Genomic DNA, 22,155 nt, shown 5'->3' with positions numbered 1-22,155 from the left:
GGCTGTTATGTAGGTCTGTCAACATTTGTTAGGTGATAGGTGTCCTGTCGGCTTCTCAAGAGCCAATAGAATGCACGTGTTATATTTTTTATAAATACAAGAGTTCTGCAATTGCTAGTTAAAATAATATTATTCAAAAAAACATAAAAATGAGCCACCTGATTGCTACCCAGTTCATATGTCTGCCCGTAATTCATGAGCAGGGCCTCTCAAATCAACAGCGCATGCCTTTTTTAATAGCATTTAACTCCTCCACTACGTTGTGCATCTTCATTGTTTGTCCTGGCGAGTCATTGCAACATGCTAAAGCAACTCTAAATATTGGACAAATGAGAATACCTAGTACAGCTTGGGTGTCTGCGTCTCCACTGTATGTTGCAGTAACATCAAGTATCTCCAGTAGATTATTAGGATAAGCCATCTTCACAAAGTTGACAAGATTTGCTACACCATTGATGAAGCTGTTAGTTGGCCTTCTTCCAGTAAACATTTCCAAAAGCAGCATTCCCATAGCTATATGTATCACCATCCACGGAGACTTCAGATCCTGATCCATACTCTGCCATATACAGAAAAGGGATTTCTTTTTTATTTTTTATGGCTATATTATAAATATATCACATAAAAATTAATATTATCAGTTTGTCAGATAAATAATCTTCAGAACAGCAACATATTCGTATGTGTCAACAACAGTTTAATTACTGACCTGGGGGGGACATATCCAATTGTGCCTTTGACTGCAAATGAGCTGCCTTCAGTTTCAGGATGGTTTTTCTGGCCTGCTTCAGAGGACATTATCTTAGCTAAACCGAAGTCTGTAACATGTCCAACCAAATCATCATCTAGAAGTATGTTGCTTGGTTTAATGTCACAATGAACTATCTGTGGATGGATATGATCGTGAAGATGTTCCAATGCCTCTGCAACATCAAGAGCAATGTTGAGTCTTTTCATCAAACTTAGACTTCTTCTGGTCATGCTATTTGTCATTTTGTCTGGATGCAGCCACTCATCTAAACTCCCATTGCAAATATATTCTAGGACAAGTGCCTTGAATTCATCACCATTACGGTCCAGGCCACAGCACACAGTGATCACCTTCACTAATTTCCGGTGGCGGATCCTCCTTAGAGCATTGCACTCAGCTAAAAAGCTTCTACTGGCTCCTTGTTGGCCAAGATCAAGAACCTAATCAGAAGACTATGAGGCGTTCCCGTAGGGCTCTCCCCACCTCCGCCGGGGCAACCCCGGCGGCGGCTTGAGCGGCCCCTGGCCCTCCTCCCTCCCTCTGCCTCTCCGGTGAGCTCCTGCCTTCATTCCCTTCCCTCTTCCGGTGAGCTCCTACCCTTCGTGCCTCCACCCTCCCCTGCCGACATGGCTTCCTCTGCTGGTTTGCCTCCTTTTTCCTCCGCCGCTGTGGGGGATAAGTTTTCTGCGTTCATTCTGGACAAGTTTGGGCTGGCTGTGGCTCCTGATGAGAATCATCTTGGCATCTTCTCGTTGCTTGTGGCTTTTGGTAGATGCAGTTCCCGTCTTGAGGAAGGTTTTGTTGCTCGCACCCTCAGCGCCGTTCTGGGCGGCCCTGCGGAGCTTTTTCATGTCTGTATGGTTGAGGATCGGATCTTCCTCTTCTCAGTTTCTTCCAAGGACATTGGCTTTGAAGTTTACAAGATCAGAAAGTTTATCTGTGCTGAACTTGAGCTTTCCTTCCATCTCTTCAATGAAGCCGGTTTGTCCTCTGCTCGCTCCTCCTCAAGCAACCTGCCAGTTTATCCTTGGGTTGAGGTAATGGGGAAAACTTCTTATGCTGAGTTTGTCAAGAAGCCTGCAGCAATTCTTCCCAAAGCCAAGCAGTTTCCTGCCAAGAGGCCTGTTGCGTTTCTTACAGGTGCGAAAAGAGTTACAATCCGCACTCCACCTGCTCGACAGATTGCCGCTCCCAATGCTCATCGCAAGTCAATCTTTGATCGCCTCTCTTTTCCGAGAGTTTCAGTCTTTGATCGTTTGAGTTGGGATTCAGTCCGCCTGTGATGCGTCGTGCTCCTCCTGAGCATTTTACTCAGACCCACCCAAGTTCTTGCTTTACAACGGCTATAGCTGGCCAACGGGCTGGCCCGGCCCGGCCCGGTACGGGCCCGGGCCAAGCACGGCCCGCAGGTGGTCGTGCCGGCACGGCACGCCGTGCCTCCCAGGCCAGGCCGAACCAGGCGCCGGGCCTGGCCAACAGCCCAGGCACGGCCTGTCGGGCCATTTTTCAGGCCAGGCCGGCCTGAAAAGCCTGAGCGTCTTAGCAGGCCGTGCCGGCCCAGCAGCCCAACGAGAGGGGAACGGAGGCGTCGTCGTCGCCTCCAGGCCGGGCGCAGGGTGGCGAAGGGGCGGCGCTGGCTGCGAGAGATGGGAGGCTGTGGCGGCGCTCGACGTCGGATCCGGCGAGAAGAGAAGGGTATGGAGAGGAAGTTCTGGTCGGAGTAGCAGACGAGGCAGGAGCCATAGAAGACGGTGGGGACGCAGGCCCTGCAGGAGGAGGAGTCGGCGTCGCCGCGGTAGAGCGTGAGCCCGTAGACGGTGTCGGGGACCTCGCCGATGGTGGCCGTTGTGAAGAGCTTCCCGGACGAGGAGGCGTTCGTGGGGAGCGTGGCGGCGAGCCGCTGGATCTGTTCCCGCAGATCTGCCCCATGGGGTCGCCGGCTTCCAGAGGCGTGGGGGTGAAGACGTGGAAGAGGGCCGTGGCGGATCTGGCCGCACCCGACGCCGACGGCCGCGCGCGGCAACAGGAGGTAGGGCCGTAGGGGCACGCCGGCGGCGGCGCTTCCAGGGTGCGGGTGTGGTCGGGTGGTGCGCCGCGCGTGATAGAGAGGAGGGGTGTGGGTGCGGCCGCGTGACGGCGTGGGGGAGAGGAGGGGTGCGGCCGTGCGGGCGTGGGGGAGAGAAGGACTGCGCGAGGCAACGGGGAGGGGAAGGGGAAGGGAGTGAGGGTTCGGGGCCGGGGTTGGGAAAGTGGGGCTACGCGGGGGAGAGCCGGCCCGCGACGTGCGGCTCCACTTATATATGAGGACTGAGGAGGGGGGAGGCGGGGACGGTGGGCTGGGCCGGCCGCGCTGGGCCGCGGGAAGGGGAGGGGGAGGGGGGTGGCCGGGCCGCTGCCTGGCCTGCTGACGCAGGCCTGGCCGTGCCATGCCAGCCCACGGGCCTGAGCAGCGGCCCAGGCATGGCCTGCTCCCTGGGGCCGGGCCGTGACGTGCTCGTGTCGGGCTAAAAAAGCGGGCTTCGTGCCGTGCCGTCGTGCCTCGGGCTGCATGGCCAGCTATAACAACGGCAGAGTATTGAGCGGGGTTCTCTGAATTTGGATTTGAATCTGGGTTCTCGTAATGATAGCTCTCATGGTGCTATTAGTTCACCCTCTTCGGCTCCCGTGTTACGCCGGCGCTGTCACTCTTCTTCCCACCCGAGGTATGCATGCAAGACTCCTATTAAATGTAATACTTGTTTTGGGTGGGGCCATGTGGCAGCCTCTTGCCGTGAGAATTGGAAAAGTTTGCAGAATCGTGTGAACGGGCGTTTCCTGGATAATTTTGCAAAGGATTTTGGCCCATCATTTGATCACTCGGGCTGGTTCAACCCTGCACATATGATTGCAGGCCCTTCCACACCTCCGCGGTTTCAGGACTTCGTGGATTTTTCAGGTGTCCCTTGGCCTTCCCCCACTATACATTGGGACCTTCAGGGCTCTTCGCCGTCTACTGCAGACTTTGTTGCTCATCCTGAAAACCCCAGTCTGCAGAAGTCCCATTTTCTCAAACTCCACAAAGAGGAATCGACAATGGCGTACTTTCACGCCGATCCTGCGCCTTTCATCCCCGAAGGCCTACATCGCAGTGATGTTCAAGAGCGCAAACCTATGGAGAGAGTGGTTTTGATGCGTCCGCGAGCCAAGCACCAAGATTTGGCCATCGTCTCCATTCATCCTATGCCAGAGCAGCAGGTAACATTCTAGGCTATTCGGGATGTTGTTTCGGATTTCTTAGTGAATGATCAGCATGTTGTCTTCACGGATATGCAACCGATGCATCTTGGTCAAGCTTATGTTAGATTTAGAAATGCATTTGATAGAGATTGGTTGATCCAGCATGGTGCTTATATCTTTGGCAATGTCACAATTATTTTTGTTGAGCATAATAAAGGGAGAAACTGGCGTGCTACCAATTTCAATAGAGTGTGTTTGATGCTCTTGTTGGGTTATCCACCATATTTCTGGGAGGATGAGTATGGTCAATACAATCTGTTCTTTTGGAAGAGTCATTTCCTGGGTAGATGATGGTAGGCATCTGTCAAGAATCTTGGTTAGGGCTCGTGTTGTTGATTTAGAGTCCATCCTGCAGTTTCTTGTGCTCACTGAAGGTGAAGGGTTCCAGGGTGAATCCTGAACAATGCAGTGTGAAGTGTTGCAGGGACAATTGCTGGGGGGGGGGGGGGGGGGGGGCGGGGGTTACCTAGGCCTGTTGCTCAGCCAAATCAACAGGGAGGGCCCAATCTGTTTCATGCTGGACTTGGGGGAGCTAATGAAGGACAGGATGAACAACCTGCAGATGCTGTTTGGGTAGGTTGGCCTGACAATGTTCTGAGAATCCTCCTGATATCAATCTCAATGTCGTCCCTGATATGCAGGAAATGATTATTGACCCTGTTGTTCCTGAACCTCATCCTTAGGAGATGTTTCTGGAGCTAAATGACTTACTTAATCAGGTAAATGAAGAGGAGGAAGATGAGCAACTTGATCAGGAAGCCTTGAATCCCATCCAAGAAGAGCTAGCCAATGTCTTGAACAATCCTCCACCTGTTGAGGCGGACATTCCTGTCTTTAATGCACCTGCAGAAAATTTCTTACCTCTGGAAATTCAAGAACATGATATCATGGATGATGATGAATTTGCAAGTGGGTTTTGTTATGATCAATGACCAGCCCAATGATGTCTTTTCATCCCTCCTTGGATAGAGCAGTGCTACAAGCTTCTATGATGGGCCTCCTGGGCCTTGGGCTAAATACTTTGCTCCCAGCCCCAGCTCCAAAATCCCACAGTTCCTCATTCCAAGTGATTGGGCCAGCTACTTTACTGCTCTCTTGTTGTCACCTTCTCACTTCAGCCGAGCCAAGGAGTTCATGCAGTCTAATGCTCTCCTGTCCTGCATTGACAATGGCCAGAAGATTGGATTCTCTTTGCCTGCTGCTTGCCCTGTGAAAGCTTTTCCTTCCTGTGTTTCCCTCACTGTTGCTACATCTGAAGATATGATGGCGGGCCAAAATGGGACAGAGTTCATAGCTGAAGATGTGTTAGTGGATCCCAAAGAAGCTCCTCCAGTTGATGATGAGATTCTGACAGAAAAGACCAAAAAGAAGAGGGGCACTGTTATGGTGGAAAGTGATGTTAGGAGGAGTCCCAGGATAAAGATCAATAAGAATGGCTTCAAGGATCCAATCTGCAAGGATAAGGCTTGCCTTGGCTGCAATGCTAAGCCCCCAGCCCTCTCCTCCAAGACTATCAGAAAAATTAGCTCCACTCTTTGTGATCTTGATGCCTCTCAGGTCACTGATGCAGCACTCAGCAAGAAGAAGAAGGATAAAGCAACTCCTGTGGGACCTGCTCCCCCAAGAAGGATGAAGACCTTGGTGCCTCCCAGGGCGCTGTCAGTACACTTGGCAAGAAAAAAGAAGGGTAAAGCAGCTCCTGTAGAGCCTGCTCCCTCCAAGAAGGCTGATGACCCAAGCAAGAAGAATGTTGAAGATGCCTAAAGTAATTGAAGACTGCCCACCTCTTGGGGCATGGGAGAAAAGGACTGTCTTTGAGTCCTTTTGGTTGTTATGCTTTTGTTTCCTTTTTATTTCATTTGTTAAGGATTCCTACTCCCTGAACTATCAGTTACCCCTTTTGTTGGTGCATTGTTGGTCTGTTGGCTCATGTAAAGACTATCTTTATTTCCTGCCCGAACTATGTACTTGTACTAGGGCTGCACTTTTTTATGTCTTAATGGACAGTAGGCCTCCAGTTCGTTCTTGGAAGGTACTCTGTTGGAACATCAGGGGTATCAACGCTGAAAATAAGTGGGAATCCATTAGAAATAAAATCACTGAGAGTAGCTATGATATCATTAGCATCCAGGAAACTAAGAGGGATACTTTTGATATTTCCTATATTAGAAAGTTTTGCCCCAGCTCCTTTGATGCTTTTTGTTTTCTTCCTTCCATTGGTGCTTCTGGTGGTGTCCTTGTTGTCTGGAAAAGCTCTGTGTTCTCTAGTAGTGAGATTTTTCACAATGACTTTGCAATCTCAGTTGAGTTCTCCTCCATTCACAACAATGATCCCTGGATTTTAACCTCTGTTTATGGACCCTGTGATAGTGAAGGCAAGGAGGCATTTATGAACTGGTTTGAGAATATCCAAATGACAGATGATTTTGACTGGCTTATTGTTGGGGACTTCAGCCTCTACAGAAAGCCTGAAGACAGAAACAGGGAAGGAGGGAATGTAAATGATATGCTTCTGTGTTAACAATGCCATTAGTACTTTAGGGCTTGTTGAGATTCCCCTACATGGGAGGAAATTTACCTGGACTAACAAGCAGCAGCCTCCTCTCTTGGAAAGGCTAGATTGGTTCTTCTCTTCCCAATCTTGGACTCTCAGGTACCCTCACACAATTGCTCACTCTTTAGTCATGGAGACCTCTGACCATTGGCCTTGTGTGGTTGAGATTAAAACCTCTATTCCCAAAGGAAGGATCTTCGGATTTGAAAACTATTGGATGTCCTATGACAGTTTCGTGCCTCTAGTTGCCAGCTGTTGGAATGGCTTCTTCCCCCAGCAGGATGCAGCCAAACTTCTTACTGCCAAGTTTAAAGCCCTCAGAAATGCTCTCAAAACTTGGCAGTCTCAGATATCCAATCTTAAAATCACCATTGAGAACATTAAACTGGTTCTCTTTTTGGATGCTATTGAGGAATGGAGGGATCTAACTCTGCAGGAATGGAACTTCAGGGACATTCTCAACTTGAAACTCTCTTCTCTCCTTCATCAACAAATGTTTTACTAGAAACAGAGAGGTACTGTCAAATGGGTGAAGCTGGGTGATGAAAGCTCCAAGTTCTTTCATGCTGTTGCAACTGTTAAACATAGAAGGAATTTGATCACCTCCCTTTCTGGCCCTTCTGGTGACCCTGTTTTTTATCATAATGCAAAGGCTGATATTATCTGGTCTGATTTTAAAGAGAGATTGGGTTCTTCAAACTTTCAGTGCATGCTTTTTGACCTTGAGTCCCTCTTTGGCCAGCCTCCTGACCTCAGCTCTTTACAAGAGCCCTTTAGCAGTCAGGAAATTGATGATGTTATCAAGCACTCACCCTCTGACAAATCTCCTGGACCAGATGGATTTAATAATGGCTTTCTGAAGAAATGCTAGTTCTTAGTCAGGCAAGATTTTTATAATATTTGCTCTGCTTTTCACTCTGAGGATATCTGCCTTCAAAGTATCACTGGCTCCTTCATTACCCTCATCCCCAAAGTTGTTGGGCCAACCAGAATCAGTGAGTTCAGGCCCATCTCTTTACTCAATTCCTCTGTTAAAATCATCACCAAGTTGTTGGCCAATAGACTCCAACCTCTGATCACAAAGCTGGTGCATGTTAATCAGTATGGTTTCATCAGGTCAAAGACTATTCAAGACTACCTTGCCTGGTCCTTTGAATACCTGCACCTCTGTCATACCTCTAGAAAGGAACTAATCATCTTAAAATTAGATTTTGAAAAGTCTTTCGATAGAATTGAGCATGGGGCCATGTTAGAAATTATGAGAAAGAAAGGTTTTGGAGAAAAGTGGCTGGCTTGGATGAAGTTGATTTTCAGTTCTGGTACTTCTTCAGTATTACTAAATGGCACTCCTGGCAAGGTTTTTCACTGCAGAAGGGGTGTTAAACAGGGGGACCCTCTATCCCCCCTCTTGTTTGTTTTAGCTGTAGATCTCTTGCAATCAATCATTAACAAGGCAAAGGATCAAGGATTGCTTAATCTTCCAATCCCTCTTCAGTATACCAATGATTTTCCTATCCTCCAATATGCTGATGATACACTAATTATTCTGGAAGGATATGCCAGACAGCTATTTGTTTTAAAAGCCCTGCTGAACACCTTTGCCGATTCCACTAGTTTAAGGATTAACTTCTCAAAGTTAATGATGGTTCCTATTAACCTGCCTGAAGGGAGGCTTGGATGCAGCACTGGTAGCCTTCCTTTCACTTATTTGGGGCTTCCCTTAGGCCTCACTAAACCAGAGTTGTTGACTTTCTGCCCCCTGGTAACCAGATGTGAAAGAAGACTGGTCTACACTTCCCTCTTCCTTTCTCAAGCTGGGAAACTTCAGATCACCAACTCAGTCTTTACCTCACTTCCAATGTTCTTTATGAGCACCTTTCGCCTTCATTATACTGTTAGGGAACAAATTGACAAGTTTAGAAAACATTGCCTTTGGAGAGGGGATGATGAAAGCAGTAGAATTAATGCCAAGGCTGCTTGGCCCATGTTGACAAGACCTAAAGAGGAGGGGGACTTGGAGTGCTAGATCTTAAATCTCAAAATGTGGCCCTTCTTTTGAAAAAAATTCACAAGTTCTTCAACAGAGCTGACATTCCCTGGGTTCATCTCATCTGGGAGAAATATTATAGAAATGGCAAACTTCCAAATCATGTTAAGAAAGGATCCTTTTGGTGGAAGGATGTTCTCAATTTGCTTGACAAGTTTAAAGGGATGGCCACAATTTCAGTTGCTGATGGTGCCTCTTGTTTCCTTTGGGAGGATTGCTGGTTGGGTCAGCCCTTAAGATTGTCTTTCCCTGAGCTGTTTTCCTTTGTCAAGAAGCCTCATTTATCCCTCAAATGTGCAGCCTCTGTTAGTAACATCTCTAGCCTTTTTAATCTGCCCTTGTCAACAGAAGCCTTTGCACAATTTCAGCAGCTTGAAAGCATCTTGCAGAACACTCAGTTTACTTTAGATCCTGATTCTTGGAGTTACATTTGGGGTAGCCATTTATTCACTTGTAAGAAAGCTTATGGTCAGCTCCTGGGAAGAAGCTGGTCTCATCCAATCTACAAGTGGATTTGGAAATCTTCATGTCAGCATAAGCATAAGGTCTTCTTTTGGTTACTCTCTCATGACAGGCTCAGCACTAGAAATATTCTGAGAAGGAAAAGCATGCACTTTCCCTCTTATAATTGTGTGTTATGCTCTCTGAACACTGAAGAAACTGTCCAGCAAATTTTTTTGGATTGTGAGATGGCCAAAGCCTGCTGGAGCCAGTTAGGGATAGTGTTTGATGCCTCCCTTTCTCCATTTCAGATTTTTGAAAGCTTCAGAGCACAACTTAATGTCAGTTTTTTCATGGAGATTGTGATTATCATGAGCTGGAGCATTTGGTCTGTTAGAAATGATGTCATCTTCAGAGGTATTCCTGCTTCTGTTCAAAGATGTTATGACATCTTTAGAAGCATCTTTGGCCTACTCTTATGGAGGACCAAGAAGAAGTATTTCCCTGCTATCGAACTATGGCTAGAGCAGTTTGTGTAATTTTTTTAATTTTCTTTGTGTCCTTCTTTGTTTCCTGAACCTCGGTGTCTGTCTTTGTTTTGCTTTCCCTGTTGTACTCCTGGTTGTAACTTTCTTGGTTACTTTCAATAAATTTGCAGTAGGGGCTCTCTGAGTCCCTCCTGTTTCTTCAAAAAAAAGAAAGATCAAGAACCTACGGTAGCTAAGTTATTATCAATTGTTAAATTTCCTATGTATACATTGCCAAAGCTTCCAGAACCAATCAAATTCGCTGGAGAGAATTATCCTGTTGCTGCATGTAACTGGGCATAGGATATTCTCTCATGTTCCTCATTAAAGAATAGGTACTCTGGACCAACAAAAGTTGGTGTGGTCCTTCTCTTAATAAAGCAATAAGCAGTTGCAGAGCATACAGAAAAGATGAATATTCCAATAGCTCCAAAGATAACTATGTGCAATCGATGTAGTGAAGCCTTGTGAGAAGGTATAGATGGGCATGAAGGGAGTTGCAAGAATGGAGGACCACCACATAGCATGCTGTTACCAGCGACTGACAATATAGTTCCATTACAAAAGACACCTGTATCAGGCACAGGACCAGATAAGTTATTGAAGGACAGGTTTAGATAGTTCAGAGATCTGATGCTCTCTAGAAACTTGGGTATGGGTCCTGTTAGGTTGTTACTGGAGAGATCCATTTTTTCAAGTGCTCCCAGAGCATTCAGCCCAACTGGGATTTGTCCTTGCAGTAGATTTCCTTGTAAGTATAGGAAGCGCAGTTGGACACAGCCTGCAATAGCTTCTGGGATTTCACCATCTAGCTTATTCACTGAGGTCCATTGCGATGAGGCTGTTCAAGTGCCCAATCTGTGTTGGAATTGCTCCAGTTAGAGCATTTGTGGAAAGGTTAAGAAGTATGGTCAGGGAAGGAATACTAAGTATCTCGTGTGGGATTTGGCCCCTCAACAAATTACAAGAAAGATCTATGGATATAATATTTGTTAATTTACCAAGGCTTGCCGGAATGCTGTTGTTCAGAAAGTTATTAGATAGAGAAAGATTACTCAGTACTGTGAGATTGCCTAATGAGTGGTCAAATCCAATATGAGACAGATCAAGATGCTGGCGGCTAGAAACACTACTGGAGGCCGCAGCTTTGCCGAGTGTTTTTACACTCGGCAAGTGTAGCACTCGGCAAAGTCCGCTCGGCAAAAATTTTCTCGGCAAAGGGTCTTTGCCGAGTGTTTTTTATCCGGGCACTCGGCAAAATTAAAAAAAAATTTGCCGAGTGCTTGGGGCGGCACTCGGCAAAATATTTTCGGCCGTTGCGGCGCTGGCCGTTAACGGTTATTTTGCCGAGTGCCCAACCCAGCACTCGGCAAAAAAAAATTTTATTTTTTTTAAAAAGTACTTTGCCGAGTGCCCCAGCCCAGGCACTCGGCAAAGTTTTTTTTATTTTTTTTAAAAAGTACTTTGCCGAGTGCCCCTGCCCAGGCACTCGGCAAAGTTTTTTTTATTTTTTTTAAAAATTACTTTGCCGGGTGCCCCTGCCCAGGCACGCGGCAAAGTTTTTTTTTTAAATAATTTCTTTGCCGAATGCCCCTGTTTTGACACTCTCCAAAGAATTTCTAAATTTTTTTTTTGAAAAATCTTTGCCGAGTGCCTTGCCCATGGCACTCGGCAAAGACCCCGAGAATTGCAAATTTTTTTTTACATTCCATTGTAATAGACAATATATATATATATATATATATATATATATATATATATATATATATATATATATATATATATATATACATCAATCATCACATCTATATCACCAACATGCATTATATATCACAAGCACACGCATCAATAAATCCATCGAAAATCCATCACAAATGCACCAAAGTTCAACATCACAAGTTTATTATTACAAGTTCAACATCACAAAGTTCAACATCCCTACTGCGGCGACGGAGACTGCAGGTGTGGCCCCCCGGACGCGAGTAGCCGCCGGTGACACGGTAGCGGGATTGTTTGAACCCGCCGACAGAGGCTGCACAAAAGAGAAGAGATTGCATGTGTTAGACTCAAAATTGAAAATTTCGGCAGCACCTCCCCTGCACGGGGAGGTTTCCAACCTGCAAGAAACAACGGCACGAAGGCCGACAATCACAACGGTACGAAGGCCGACAATCCCAACGGCCTAAAGGCCGAAAATCACAACGGCACGAAGACCGACAATCCCAATGGCACGAATGCATTAAACTTTTATACTCACAGGAGTGAAGTGTCGAGCTGGAGCTGGCAACTGCACTTGGACACCCGATGCTTGCCCGATGGTTTGCATGATCTGATACATGTCCGCCATCTGCTTCTTCGTGGCCTCCAGCTCTGCGGTCAGGTGCACTTGCGTCTCCCTTGTCTCTGCCAGCTTGGGCTACAGTGTTTTAATCACATGTTTCAGTATTGCAAATCTGATCAATGTGTGTAACGTTCAATGTACGACGAGTGAAACCAGAATTACCTGAAGTTCGTCGACCCGCGACAGTATTGGAGTAGGCCGTGCACGTATGGGAAGGCTTCTGGCCGTGCTCCGTGCCCTCACGTCGGAGACAGAGGGTGCAGAGCTCGAGGAGTCGGCGCCGTCTGCAATCCACAACCGCTCGTGCTTCCTGCCTTGCCCTAGCCTCACGATCACCTCTGTCTCAAGGGGCTCAGTGCTCAGATTGTGATCTGAGCCATGGAGCGCCCTAACCGCCTCCACGTGGTCAGAGTAAGCCTGGGCAGTGGCATCCGGGTTGAAGACGACACTGGATTTCACCGGGCCCATGTGGGACACAGCCCATGCCCCAAACTCCGACACTGGCACGTCCGGGTGTGCCACCTCCTACGAGAAAGACGGCAAGATGATTAGAAATTAGGCAAAATTGAGCGTTAGAATAGATAAATGACATCTCGTACAAGTGCCCGCTTGAATGCGGGGAGGTTGTGGCTGCCTTGGTGGTGAGTTGCACTGGTCCTCAGTGCCCGCTTCCGCTTGCCTTGATCGTGCTTTGCGATGTACGCCGGGTCAAGGTACCTGTCCATGATCCTCGACCATGCCGATCTATGCGACATGCACCACGAGGCCGGCACCTACACATCATCAAGTGTTTGACATATAAGAAGATCAATTCTGGACCTACTAAATCTCAAAACGAATCAATATTATTCACCTACCTGAAGGTACTGCTCCTTAGTCAGCGCCACCTTTCTTGCGCTGGTTTTGTTGAGGGGCTCTTTCTTGATGGACCTGTAGTAGTCGACGTGGGCCTGGAGTCGCGCCTCGTGAATCATGTCGCCGACGTACTTCTTACAGGCTCCGTGTGCCGTCTGATCCGCCAGGGTCTCTCAACCTTCTTCGGCCTTGAAGTACCTCTACATACAAACACGATGTATCTGTTCATTATTTCAATAAAAGACTTAACCAATGGAGGAGATGTATTGAGCTATGTTGTGAGACACTTACCCAAAAGTCCACCAAAACCCACTCCTGCTTGTTGTCATGCTCATCATCCGAGCCGAGCTTGTACTTGTCCCACGACCAGGCCGGCTCCCACCTCCCCTCTTTCAAGTCCACAAGGCCGGGGAAGTGTTTCCTGCATAGACATCCCAGGAAGGTAGCGGGGGTGCGTGGGGGGTCAAGAGCACCCGACAGAACTAGCCAGCCCCTGCATAAGTGATTAAGAAAAATTATCAGTTTCTCTTTTGATTTTCAACGTATCATATGAAGTACTAGTGATAACATCTATAGTTACTTACCTTCTTCCCATAGGACGAACCAGTGGGCGTCGGTCAGGAAGCGGAACCGGAGGAAGGCTTGTGGGACCTCGCAGGTAGGGAGCCGACTGAGCAGAACTGTCCTCGATCTGCTGAGTCCGTCATCCCCTGACGCAGTGTTTGTGGTCGTGCCCGTGGCCGCCACGTGGTCCTCCGGGGTAGGAGACAGGTCCTTCGGCTGGTCGAGAGCCGGTGGAGGAGGCGGGTCCCTCCTAGGGCAACCCCGGCCCCTCCCCCTCCCCTCCCCGTGCTGGGGCGACCCGGGCCTGCTCTCGCCGCTGGGGGCGAAGACGTCCCCTCGCCTCCATCAGGAGGGCGTAGCCTCTGGTACACCAAGAGCACCTGCCTCGGTGAACGGTTGCCCACCATCTTTGTTCTGTCACCTGTAATGTACAAAGAATTAACAACAAGCGTTAGTACATACATGTCAAATAGTTCAAAATGAATAAACATAACAAAATTTAATAAAAAACATAGTATTACATGGTTTAGGAATAATCTTCATGATTGGGGTCATAGGTCTCATCATCACTGTCAAAATTGTCCAAATGGGCAACACTATCCGAAGGTTCTGTGTCTTCTTCATTGTCTTTGCCTAAATGGAATCGCTCAAGTATTTGAATGTCCTTCGGATTTAGCACTACATCTCCAGGGTCCTCGTCATCAACCGTTTCATTGTCTACTTCCATGGCGGTCATCACACCGGGTAAGACTATCTCAAAGCTCCCTTGTTGCCCATTTGCTTAATAGAACTCTCCATCATATGTGTTTGTGTCGAAGGTGTAATCTTCATCGTTTGGAACAGGTAGTTTACCGTGCGAAGATACCTGGTGCACAATAGACCAACCCTTAAGATGGTCTTTGTCTTGGCACGCGTATGGCGTATGATACACCTACATGGCCTATTGAGCCACAATATAGACATCTTTTCCTTTATAGACGGAATCATGCCTAATCTCGACTAGCCCAAGATGAGGGGTCTGTCTCGTTCGTCCAGGATCAAACCAGTGGCACTTGAATATGACAGGAGTAAGAGGTACTCGGCCCTCATATTCAAGTTCATAGATCTCCTCAATTATTCCGTAGTATTCGACGCCATTAGTGCCCGGCGTAAAAACTTGGCTGTTGGTGGTTTTCCGATCGGGCCGAGTCTGCTCGTGTCTTGACGTGTGGAAGCGATATCCGTTCACGTCATATCCGGTATATGACTTCGCCCTTAACTTGAAGCCGTTTGCAACCTGTCTCAACTTGTCACTCATGGACGCATTGGTTTGCGCCTGCAAGCTCAAGCATGATACATCGTTATACTATTGAAACGTACGAGCTACTAAGGAATATCGATGAACGTATGGCCTTTTGTTTGAACTAAGAAATGAAATCAGGCCTCCCAGCTCCCGCACCCTCTGAAAGAAGGGTATCATGTTCGTGCGGGGTAGGATCCCTTGATTGATGCCACTCTTGTCGAAAACAAATTCCCTGTACCAAAGAGAATCAATGGGGTTCGATACAGAATAGTGACGTCGTATTGAAACAAGTTTGTTGAGAACTTACTTAATGAATGGCGCAACCTCGATAAGGTTGGTGAACACATATAGCGTGATTCTGCGCCACTCTTCTGGATCCAATCTCTTGGGGGTCGATCCACTTGCGCAGCCTAGTTGGCATTTGAAAAGGCTGAGGGTCGATTCAACTTTGCCAGCATTGTAACGAGGGGGTGGATTATGCTTGCTAGGAAGGTTTGGCTTGTAGTAGGATGTCGTGAAGTTTGCAACCTCCTCCCGAATGCTTGCCTCTGCAATGGAAGCCTCAATTCTGGCTTTATTTGTACATTTCTTACGAAGAGTCTTTAGACATCACTCGATTGGATAGCACCAATGGGCCTGCACGCCCCCCCAACCGTGCCTCGGTCGGGAGGTGCACAATCAGATGCTGCATCGGCAAGAAGAAGCTAGGTGGAAAGATCTTGTCAAGCTCATAGACCAACTCAGGTGCCATAGTTTCCAATTCTGTAATGATGGTCGAAGATAGCTCCTTGGCACAAAGCTGGCAAAGAAGTAGCTCAACTTTGCCAGCACTAGCCAGACATGCTCAGGGACATAGCCTCGAACCATCAACGAAAGTATCCGCTCAATCCATATGTGGTAGTCATGACTCTTCATCCCGTTGACTCGTAGAGTCTCTAAGTTCACTCCCCTGCTCAGATTCGCTGCATACCCATTAGGGTACATTAAATTCTTGATCCATCGAAGTACTTCCCTTGATCGATTTTCAAGACATAGGGGGGCCTAGGCCTTCTCCACTGCTTTCCTGTTGCAGGAGGCCACATCTCTAGGTTTGGCCTATCGCACAACGTCGTCAGGTCCATTCTAGCCTTAGGGTTGTCCTTAGACTTGTCAGTGTCCATGAGTGTTGCCCAAAGTACCTCAGCGATATTCTTTTCAGTGTGCATGACATCAATGTTATGGGGCAGTAGGAGGTCATCGAAATAGGGGAGCCTCGTCAAGCCGGACTTATGAGTCCACATATGTTGCTCACCATATCCCATGAAACCACCATCTTCGTTGGGCACGAGAGCATCTATCTGAGCACGAACCTCCGCCCTAGTCCTCAAGCGTGGTCTAGGGTCCATCACTTTGACACCTTTCATAAAGCTCTTGACGTCTTCTCTGAATGGATGGTCAAGAGGGAGGAATTGATGATGTTTGTCGAACGACGAATACTTGCCACCCTTCTTCAACCATATGAACCTCATAGCTTCCTTGCATATTGGGCATGGGAACTTCCCCTGAACACACCAGGCGCACATTAACCCATACGCCAGGAAGTCGTGCAGGGAGTAGTGGTACTAGGCGTGCATTTTAAAGCTAGTCTTCGTAGCTCGGTCGTATGTCCACACCCTTTGACCCAAGCATCGATCAACTCATCTATCACAGGCTCTATGAAGACACCCATATTACTCCTCGGGTGTCCAGGGATTATCAACGACAGGAACATGGTATGCCGTTGAAAGGAGACGTCGGGGGGGGGAGATTCAGGGGGATGACGAACACGGGCCAACATGTGTATGGTGCAACCATCATGCCATATGGATTGAACCCATCTGTTGCCAGCGCGACACGTACATTACGAGCCTCCTCTGCTTTGAGAGGATGCTACGAATTGAAGTACTTCCATGCATCAGCATCGGATGGATGTACCATCTTCTCAGGATTGTATCGTGTGCCATTTTTGTGCCATGTCATCTGTTTCACGGATTCCTCGGTCATGAATAGCCGTTGGAGCCTCGGCAGGAATGGAAGGTGTCGTAGGACTCTCATGGGGATCTTAAGCTGCCTCTTCTGGCCATCGCCTGAGTCTACCTCCACGTACCTGGAGGATTTACACTTCGGGCAGTACTTTGTATCCGCGTGTTCTTTCCTAAATAGGACGCACCCCTTCGGACACACATGTATCTTGTCATACGGCATCTTAAGTGCAAGAAGGAGCTTCTCTGACTCGTACAAGTTCTTCGGCATAATGTGTGTCTTCGGTAGCATATCGCTCCACGCGGCCACCATCTTGTCGAAGCCTTCTCGACTTAGGTTTAACTCAGCCTTCAACCCCATTACGTGACCAATGGCATCCAGCTGAGAAACATTAGTATGATCGTGAAGGGGTCTCTGTGCCGAGTCCAACATCAGGTAGAAGGCATCTGCGGCAGCCTCCATCTCCTCCTTGTCACATCCTTCAGCGAACTGAGCTTGGTGCATGTCATCCAGCATGTCTGCTACCCCGGCATCATCATCAAAAGCCTCAAGCCGTGGTCTCACCACCTCCTCCCTGATATGATCGGCTTCACCATGGTGGATCCACCGGTGGTAGCCTGGAGTAAATCCAAACTTCACAATATGTTTACCCATGGTTAACCTATCTTTCCTTCTTCTGTTGTCACAACCGCTGCACGGACAAACCACTAGAGAATGGCCTCCAGCACTCTCGCCAAATGCATGCTGTAAGAATTCTTCGACCTTGACTATAAACAGCAAGTCGTAATCGTGCTCGTGTCTCCAGAGCGTGTACATCCACTCACGGTCCTCCATCCTTTAACAGACGTATCAGCACATATGAGTCACCATCAATTGCATCTACGCGGTGTCCCTACTCTCTAATAGGTGAGGATAGGTCCTAATCCCACCCACGGATCCGTAGATGAGGTTAGTTTCCATGCTCCGCTCCTATCCAAGACGGAATTTCGGCAGCACCTCCCCGCTGTTCTCCCGATACACGTCCTGCAAGGGAGAGTGTGTATCTGGAGAACAACAAGGGGTGATGTCGAAACACCGTCTTGGACCGGAGCGGACCATGGAAACTAACCCATCTACGCATCCACGGGCTGTCCAAAAAACATGGACAATCCAAAACAGAAACGCTCGTAGATATGCAAAGACCTGCATAACTCCAACCGTATCTCTTTCGGACGGGAGACGCCTAACTGGGATCAGCGACCTAAGACCATGATACAGATAGAGGGGTTATACCTAGGGTGCCGGTGAGGTCAGGCTAGTGGGGCTGTGGCGAGTCGGTGCAGTGGCGCCGCGACGCGGTGCAGGCAGACCCACAACGATGACGAAGACAATCGGGGCCACCGAGGTCCCTCCGCCAGGGCCTCCTCCTGCATAAAAAGGCAATACATTAGTGACAATTGAAAATTTCTGCAGAACCTCCCCTGCACGGGGAGGTTTCAAAAACCTGCAAAAAAGATCAGCACGAAGGCCAACATCCACAAGCAACGGCTCGATGGCCGAAAACCACATACAACAACTATTACTACTAACAAGGGCTCGATGGCCGACATCCATTGCACGATTTGAATAGAAAGGGAAGGGCGAACCTAGTGTGCTCATCGACGGTGGGCGGAGTCGGGAGCGGGGCGCCGAGGTCATGGCACCGCCGCTAACGAGGCGTGGACAGCGGCCGGGGCTCCTCCTCCCTTCTCCTCTCCACCTCCCTTCTCCTTCTTCCTCCTCCCTTCTCCTCTCCTCCCTCCCTTCTTCCTTCTTCCTTCTTCCTCCTCCCTTCTCCCTTCTTCCTCCTCTTCTCTTCCTCCTCTTCTCCCCTTCCCTTCTCTCCCTCCTCCCCTGCTCCTCCTACCTCCCATGCTCCTATGGGCGGTGTGGCCAGGGAAGGGACTGCCGAGACATGGCCGCCGCTACCGGATATGGCCGGCTGGCACCAGCCAGCCACCTCTGGGCGGTCGAGGCGAGGGAGGCCGGGCCGTGGAGAGCTACCGGGGCGGGGCGCGGCCGATGCGGCCGGCGACGGGCGTGGTCGCGAGCGAGGCTGGCGGAGGGCATGGTCGCGGGCGAGGCCGGCCGAGGGCGCAGGCACGGGCGCGGCCGGCGGTGGGCGCGGGCGCACGCGGGCGCGAGGGCGGGGCTCGCCGCCGCCGGCGATTCGCCGGCGAGGGCGCGGCAGCGGCGGGGGTGGGCGTGGGGGAGCGGACGGGTGGCTGGGGGCGTGAGTTAGGGTTGGGCCGCGCGGGGGTTGGGCCGGTGGGATTTTAGTGCCCAGTTTTTTTTATTTCAACTTTACCGAGTGCCTCCTGGGCCGGCACCCCCATGGCACTCGACAATTTTTTTTTATTTTGGGCCCAATTTTTTTTCTAGGGCCTTTTGACAGTATTTCAAACTCTATTTTAAAATTTGGGGCAATTTTGACTTTTTTTGATATATTTCATTAGTTTATTTCGTTTCGTCGAATTTGTCGGGATATTTCAAATTTGAACTGCAGGTACATGGAATAATGGACTTTGGTCATCCAAAAATTGATACTCATGATATTTAGGGTATGTTTAGGCCGTATCCAGAAACTCACATGAAATCTCGAGCATCTCGTTGACGTAACATGTCGAGGTACTTGCTGGAAATGTGATTTTAAATTATATAAAATGCAAACGAAGTCCAAAAATCACGAAACTTATCGAGGCGTCGTTTTTGGCACATTTCCGGCAAGTACCTCGACATGTTACATCAACGAGATGCTCGAGATTTCATGTGAGTTCCTGGATACGGCCTAAACATACCCTAAATATCATGAGTATCAATTTTTGGATGACCAAAGTCCATTATTCCACGTACCTGCAGTTCAAATTTGAAATATCCCGAAAAATTCGATGAAACGAAATAAACTAATGAAATATATCAAAAAAGTCAAAATTGTCCCAAATTTTAAAATAGAGTTTGAAATACTGTCACAAGGCCCCAGAAAAAAATTTGGGCCCAAAATCAAACAAAAAAAATTTGCCGAGTGCCGGCCCAGGAGGCACTCGGCAAAATATGATTTTCAAAAATAAACAAAAATTGCCGAGTGTCTGGCGCTGGCACTCGGCAAAATAAGTTTTAAAAAATTAAAAAAAAATTGCCGAGTGCCCAAGGTTTACACTCGGCAAAATATGTTTTTAAAAAATAAAAAAAAATTGCCGAGTGCCTGGGTCTGGCTCTCGGCAAGTTTTAAAAAATAAAAAAAAAATTGCCGAGTGTCTATCTTTGGCACTCTGCAAAATATTTTTTTTAAAATAAAAAAAAATTTGCCGAGGGCCATGGGCTGGCACTAGGCAAAATATGTTTTAAAAAAAATATCGAGTGCCTGAGACTGGCACTCAGCAAAATAAGTTTTTAAAAATAAAAAAAAAAATTGCCGAGTGCTAGCCGTTAGGCACTCGGCAAAATCTGACGGTAGGTGGCCGCTGTCACGGGCCGGCCACCTTTTGCCGAGTGGGATCTTTGCCGAGTGCCGCAGCACTCGGCAAAGCCCAGTTTTGCCGAGAGCCAGGCTTTACCGAGTGCCTGGCACCTTTGCCGAGTGCGGCACTCGGAAAAATATTGCTTTGCCGAGTGCCCCGATAAAAAGCACTCAGCAAAGTCCAGTTTTCCAGTAGTGAAAGCTGGCCAATATCTAGAGGTAAGGTGCCTGTGAATAGGTTGTTGTCAAGGGTAAGCTTTACAAGTTTTTGTAACGTCCCTAGCGACCATAAAGATATGGTCCCAGCTATGTGATTTCTGCCAATTGTAAGCCAACTGAGCTCTCGAGATAGGTTGGCGATCCTAATTGGCATAACACCTTCAAAGTTGTTTTGATCGAGGTCTAGTCTTGCAAGTTGCTACAGTTGGCTAAGGATGTGAGAAAATCTCAATCCCTAGGCTCTGTGGTTTGTAGTTCATTGTGCCCTACCGAGAAAATCTTCAGTTTACCATGAATACCAATATCCCGTGGGATCAAACCATGATATTGGTTTCCACGAAGAAGCAGATATTGGAGTTGAGATGCATTTGATAAGGAGGCTGGTGTTGGGCCCTCAAAGTAACTGGCCTCAAATGTGCCCAAAACAATTAGCTTGGGAAGCTTATAGCCAATATCATGTGGCAGTGATCCTGCAAGCTGGTTGAAGCAAAGCTTAATTACATTGATAGAAGAAATATTGAAGAGTGATGGAGGAACATGGCCGTCAAGCTTGCTATTCATTACATCAAAGATGTCAAGGTTGGTTAACTTACATAAATCTGCGGGGATGTTGCCACTGAAGTTGTTCTTAGCAAGATACAGCTGAGTCAATGATGTTAGGTTGCTCAGCCAGGCAGCCAGCTAAGGATTTGGCCCTGAAAGGAGTTCCTCCCAATACTAAGGGCCATTAGCGTTGTGACATTTATTAGTGTCGTTGCAATTTCACCAGTCAGACTGTTGTGGCTGACATTGAAAGTTTTGAGCTTTGATAAGCCACCCAGAGGAGCAGGGACAGAACCAGAGAAGTGGTTAGCACCCAAATTTATAGTATGAAGTTTTCTGCAATTGCCAAGGCTGGACGGAATAATACCTGTCAGGTTATTGGGCGACAGATAAATGAAATGGAGGTATGTGAGGTTGCCGATCTCTTGAGAGATGGTGCCTTCTAGGACATAGTCATGCAGATCAATAGCAGTGACATGGCTAGGATGGTGGCGGCCGCCGCAGCGCCAGTCCATCTGCAGAAATCAGGAACTGGATTGTTGGTGTCGTTGCTAGCTGCATCCCACGACGATAGCGCCCCTGTTGGGTCACTCGTTATGTGGGATTTGAGGGATAAGAGCGCCAAGAAATCACGGTGGCTACTAGTAGTAGATAGAGAGTTGGATGTAACCAAGAGGGTATTGGTGATAAGAGTGAGCATGGACATCTGCCATGTAATGGGCAGGAGATCATCTTATGGGTCTTCATTCATGTGGTGGTCTGCAGCTGCACTTCAGCAAGGTGATGGTTTTATTGTGGTGGTCTGTACTTTGCCGTGCTTGCCTGCTGTGCCTTCCATCCTGTGGAGTGGAAGCCGTTAAATAAAGCATGGATATCTGCACTGGTGACTGGTGGCCAAATCATCAACAAGAACCTGGTATCAAATTTTAAAGGATTAATACAACATTTTTTCTTCTGAAATGATTAAAACATATTTCATCTTTGAAAAGTAAAGAAGACATCTCTATGTTAGTAACATCTCTAGCCTTTTTAATCTGCCCTTGTCAACAGAAGCCTTTGCACAATTTCAGCAGCTTGAAAGCATCTTGCAGAACACTCAGTTTACTTTAGATCCTGATTCTTGGAGTTACATTTGGGGTAGCCATTTATTCACTTGTAAGAAAGCTTATGGTCAGCTCCTGGGAAGAAGCTGGTCTCATCCAATCTACAAGTGGATTTGGAAATCTTCATGTCAGCATAAGCATAAGGTCTTCTTTTGGTTACTCTCTCATGACAGGCT

General features: G+C 47.9%; 1 protein-coding gene and 1 pseudogene across 2 annotated transcripts; both read right to left on the bottom strand.

Moving 5' to 3' along the window:
• Window positions 1–109: 109 nt before the first annotated feature.
• On the bottom strand, window positions 110–21,646 carry LOC136484082 (probable LRR receptor-like serine/threonine-protein kinase At3g47570; annotated as a pseudogene).
• Window positions 11,422–18,726, bottom strand: LOC136484085 (uncharacterized). 2 transcript variants are annotated; one of them, XM_066481250.1, is made up of 9 exons: window positions 18,265–18,726; window positions 17,912–18,045; window positions 13,377–13,777; window positions 13,084–13,285; window positions 12,795–12,992; window positions 12,537–12,710; window positions 12,100–12,462; window positions 11,854–12,012; window positions 11,422–11,628 (listed from the first exon to the last, which is right to left on the bottom strand). In XM_066481250.1, the coding sequence occupies exons 5-9, from the start codon at window positions 12,909–12,911 to the stop codon at window positions 11,503–11,505; spliced, it is 939 nt and encodes a 312-aa protein (XP_066337347.1). In that variant the 5' UTR covers window positions 12,912–12,992; window positions 13,084–13,285; window positions 13,377–13,777; window positions 17,912–18,045; window positions 18,265–18,726; the 3' UTR covers window positions 11,422–11,502. The 2 variants fall into 2 exon arrangements, with proteins under 2 accessions (XP_066337347.1, XP_066337346.1); XM_066481249.1 differs by lacking the exons at window positions 17,912–18,045; window positions 18,265–18,726 and adding an exon at window positions 13,878–14,586.
• Window positions 21,647–22,155: the final 509 nt, after the last annotated feature.

This window comes from Miscanthus floridulus, chromosome 9 (assembly GCF_019320115.1).
Source record: "Miscanthus floridulus cultivar M001 chromosome 9, ASM1932011v1, whole genome shotgun sequence".
NCBI classification, from domain to species: Eukaryota; Viridiplantae; Streptophyta; class Magnoliopsida; order Poales; family Poaceae; genus Miscanthus; species Miscanthus floridulus.
The sequence above is the reverse complement of the archived record's forward strand: the minus strand, read 5'-3'. Positions and strand labels throughout refer to the sequence as shown.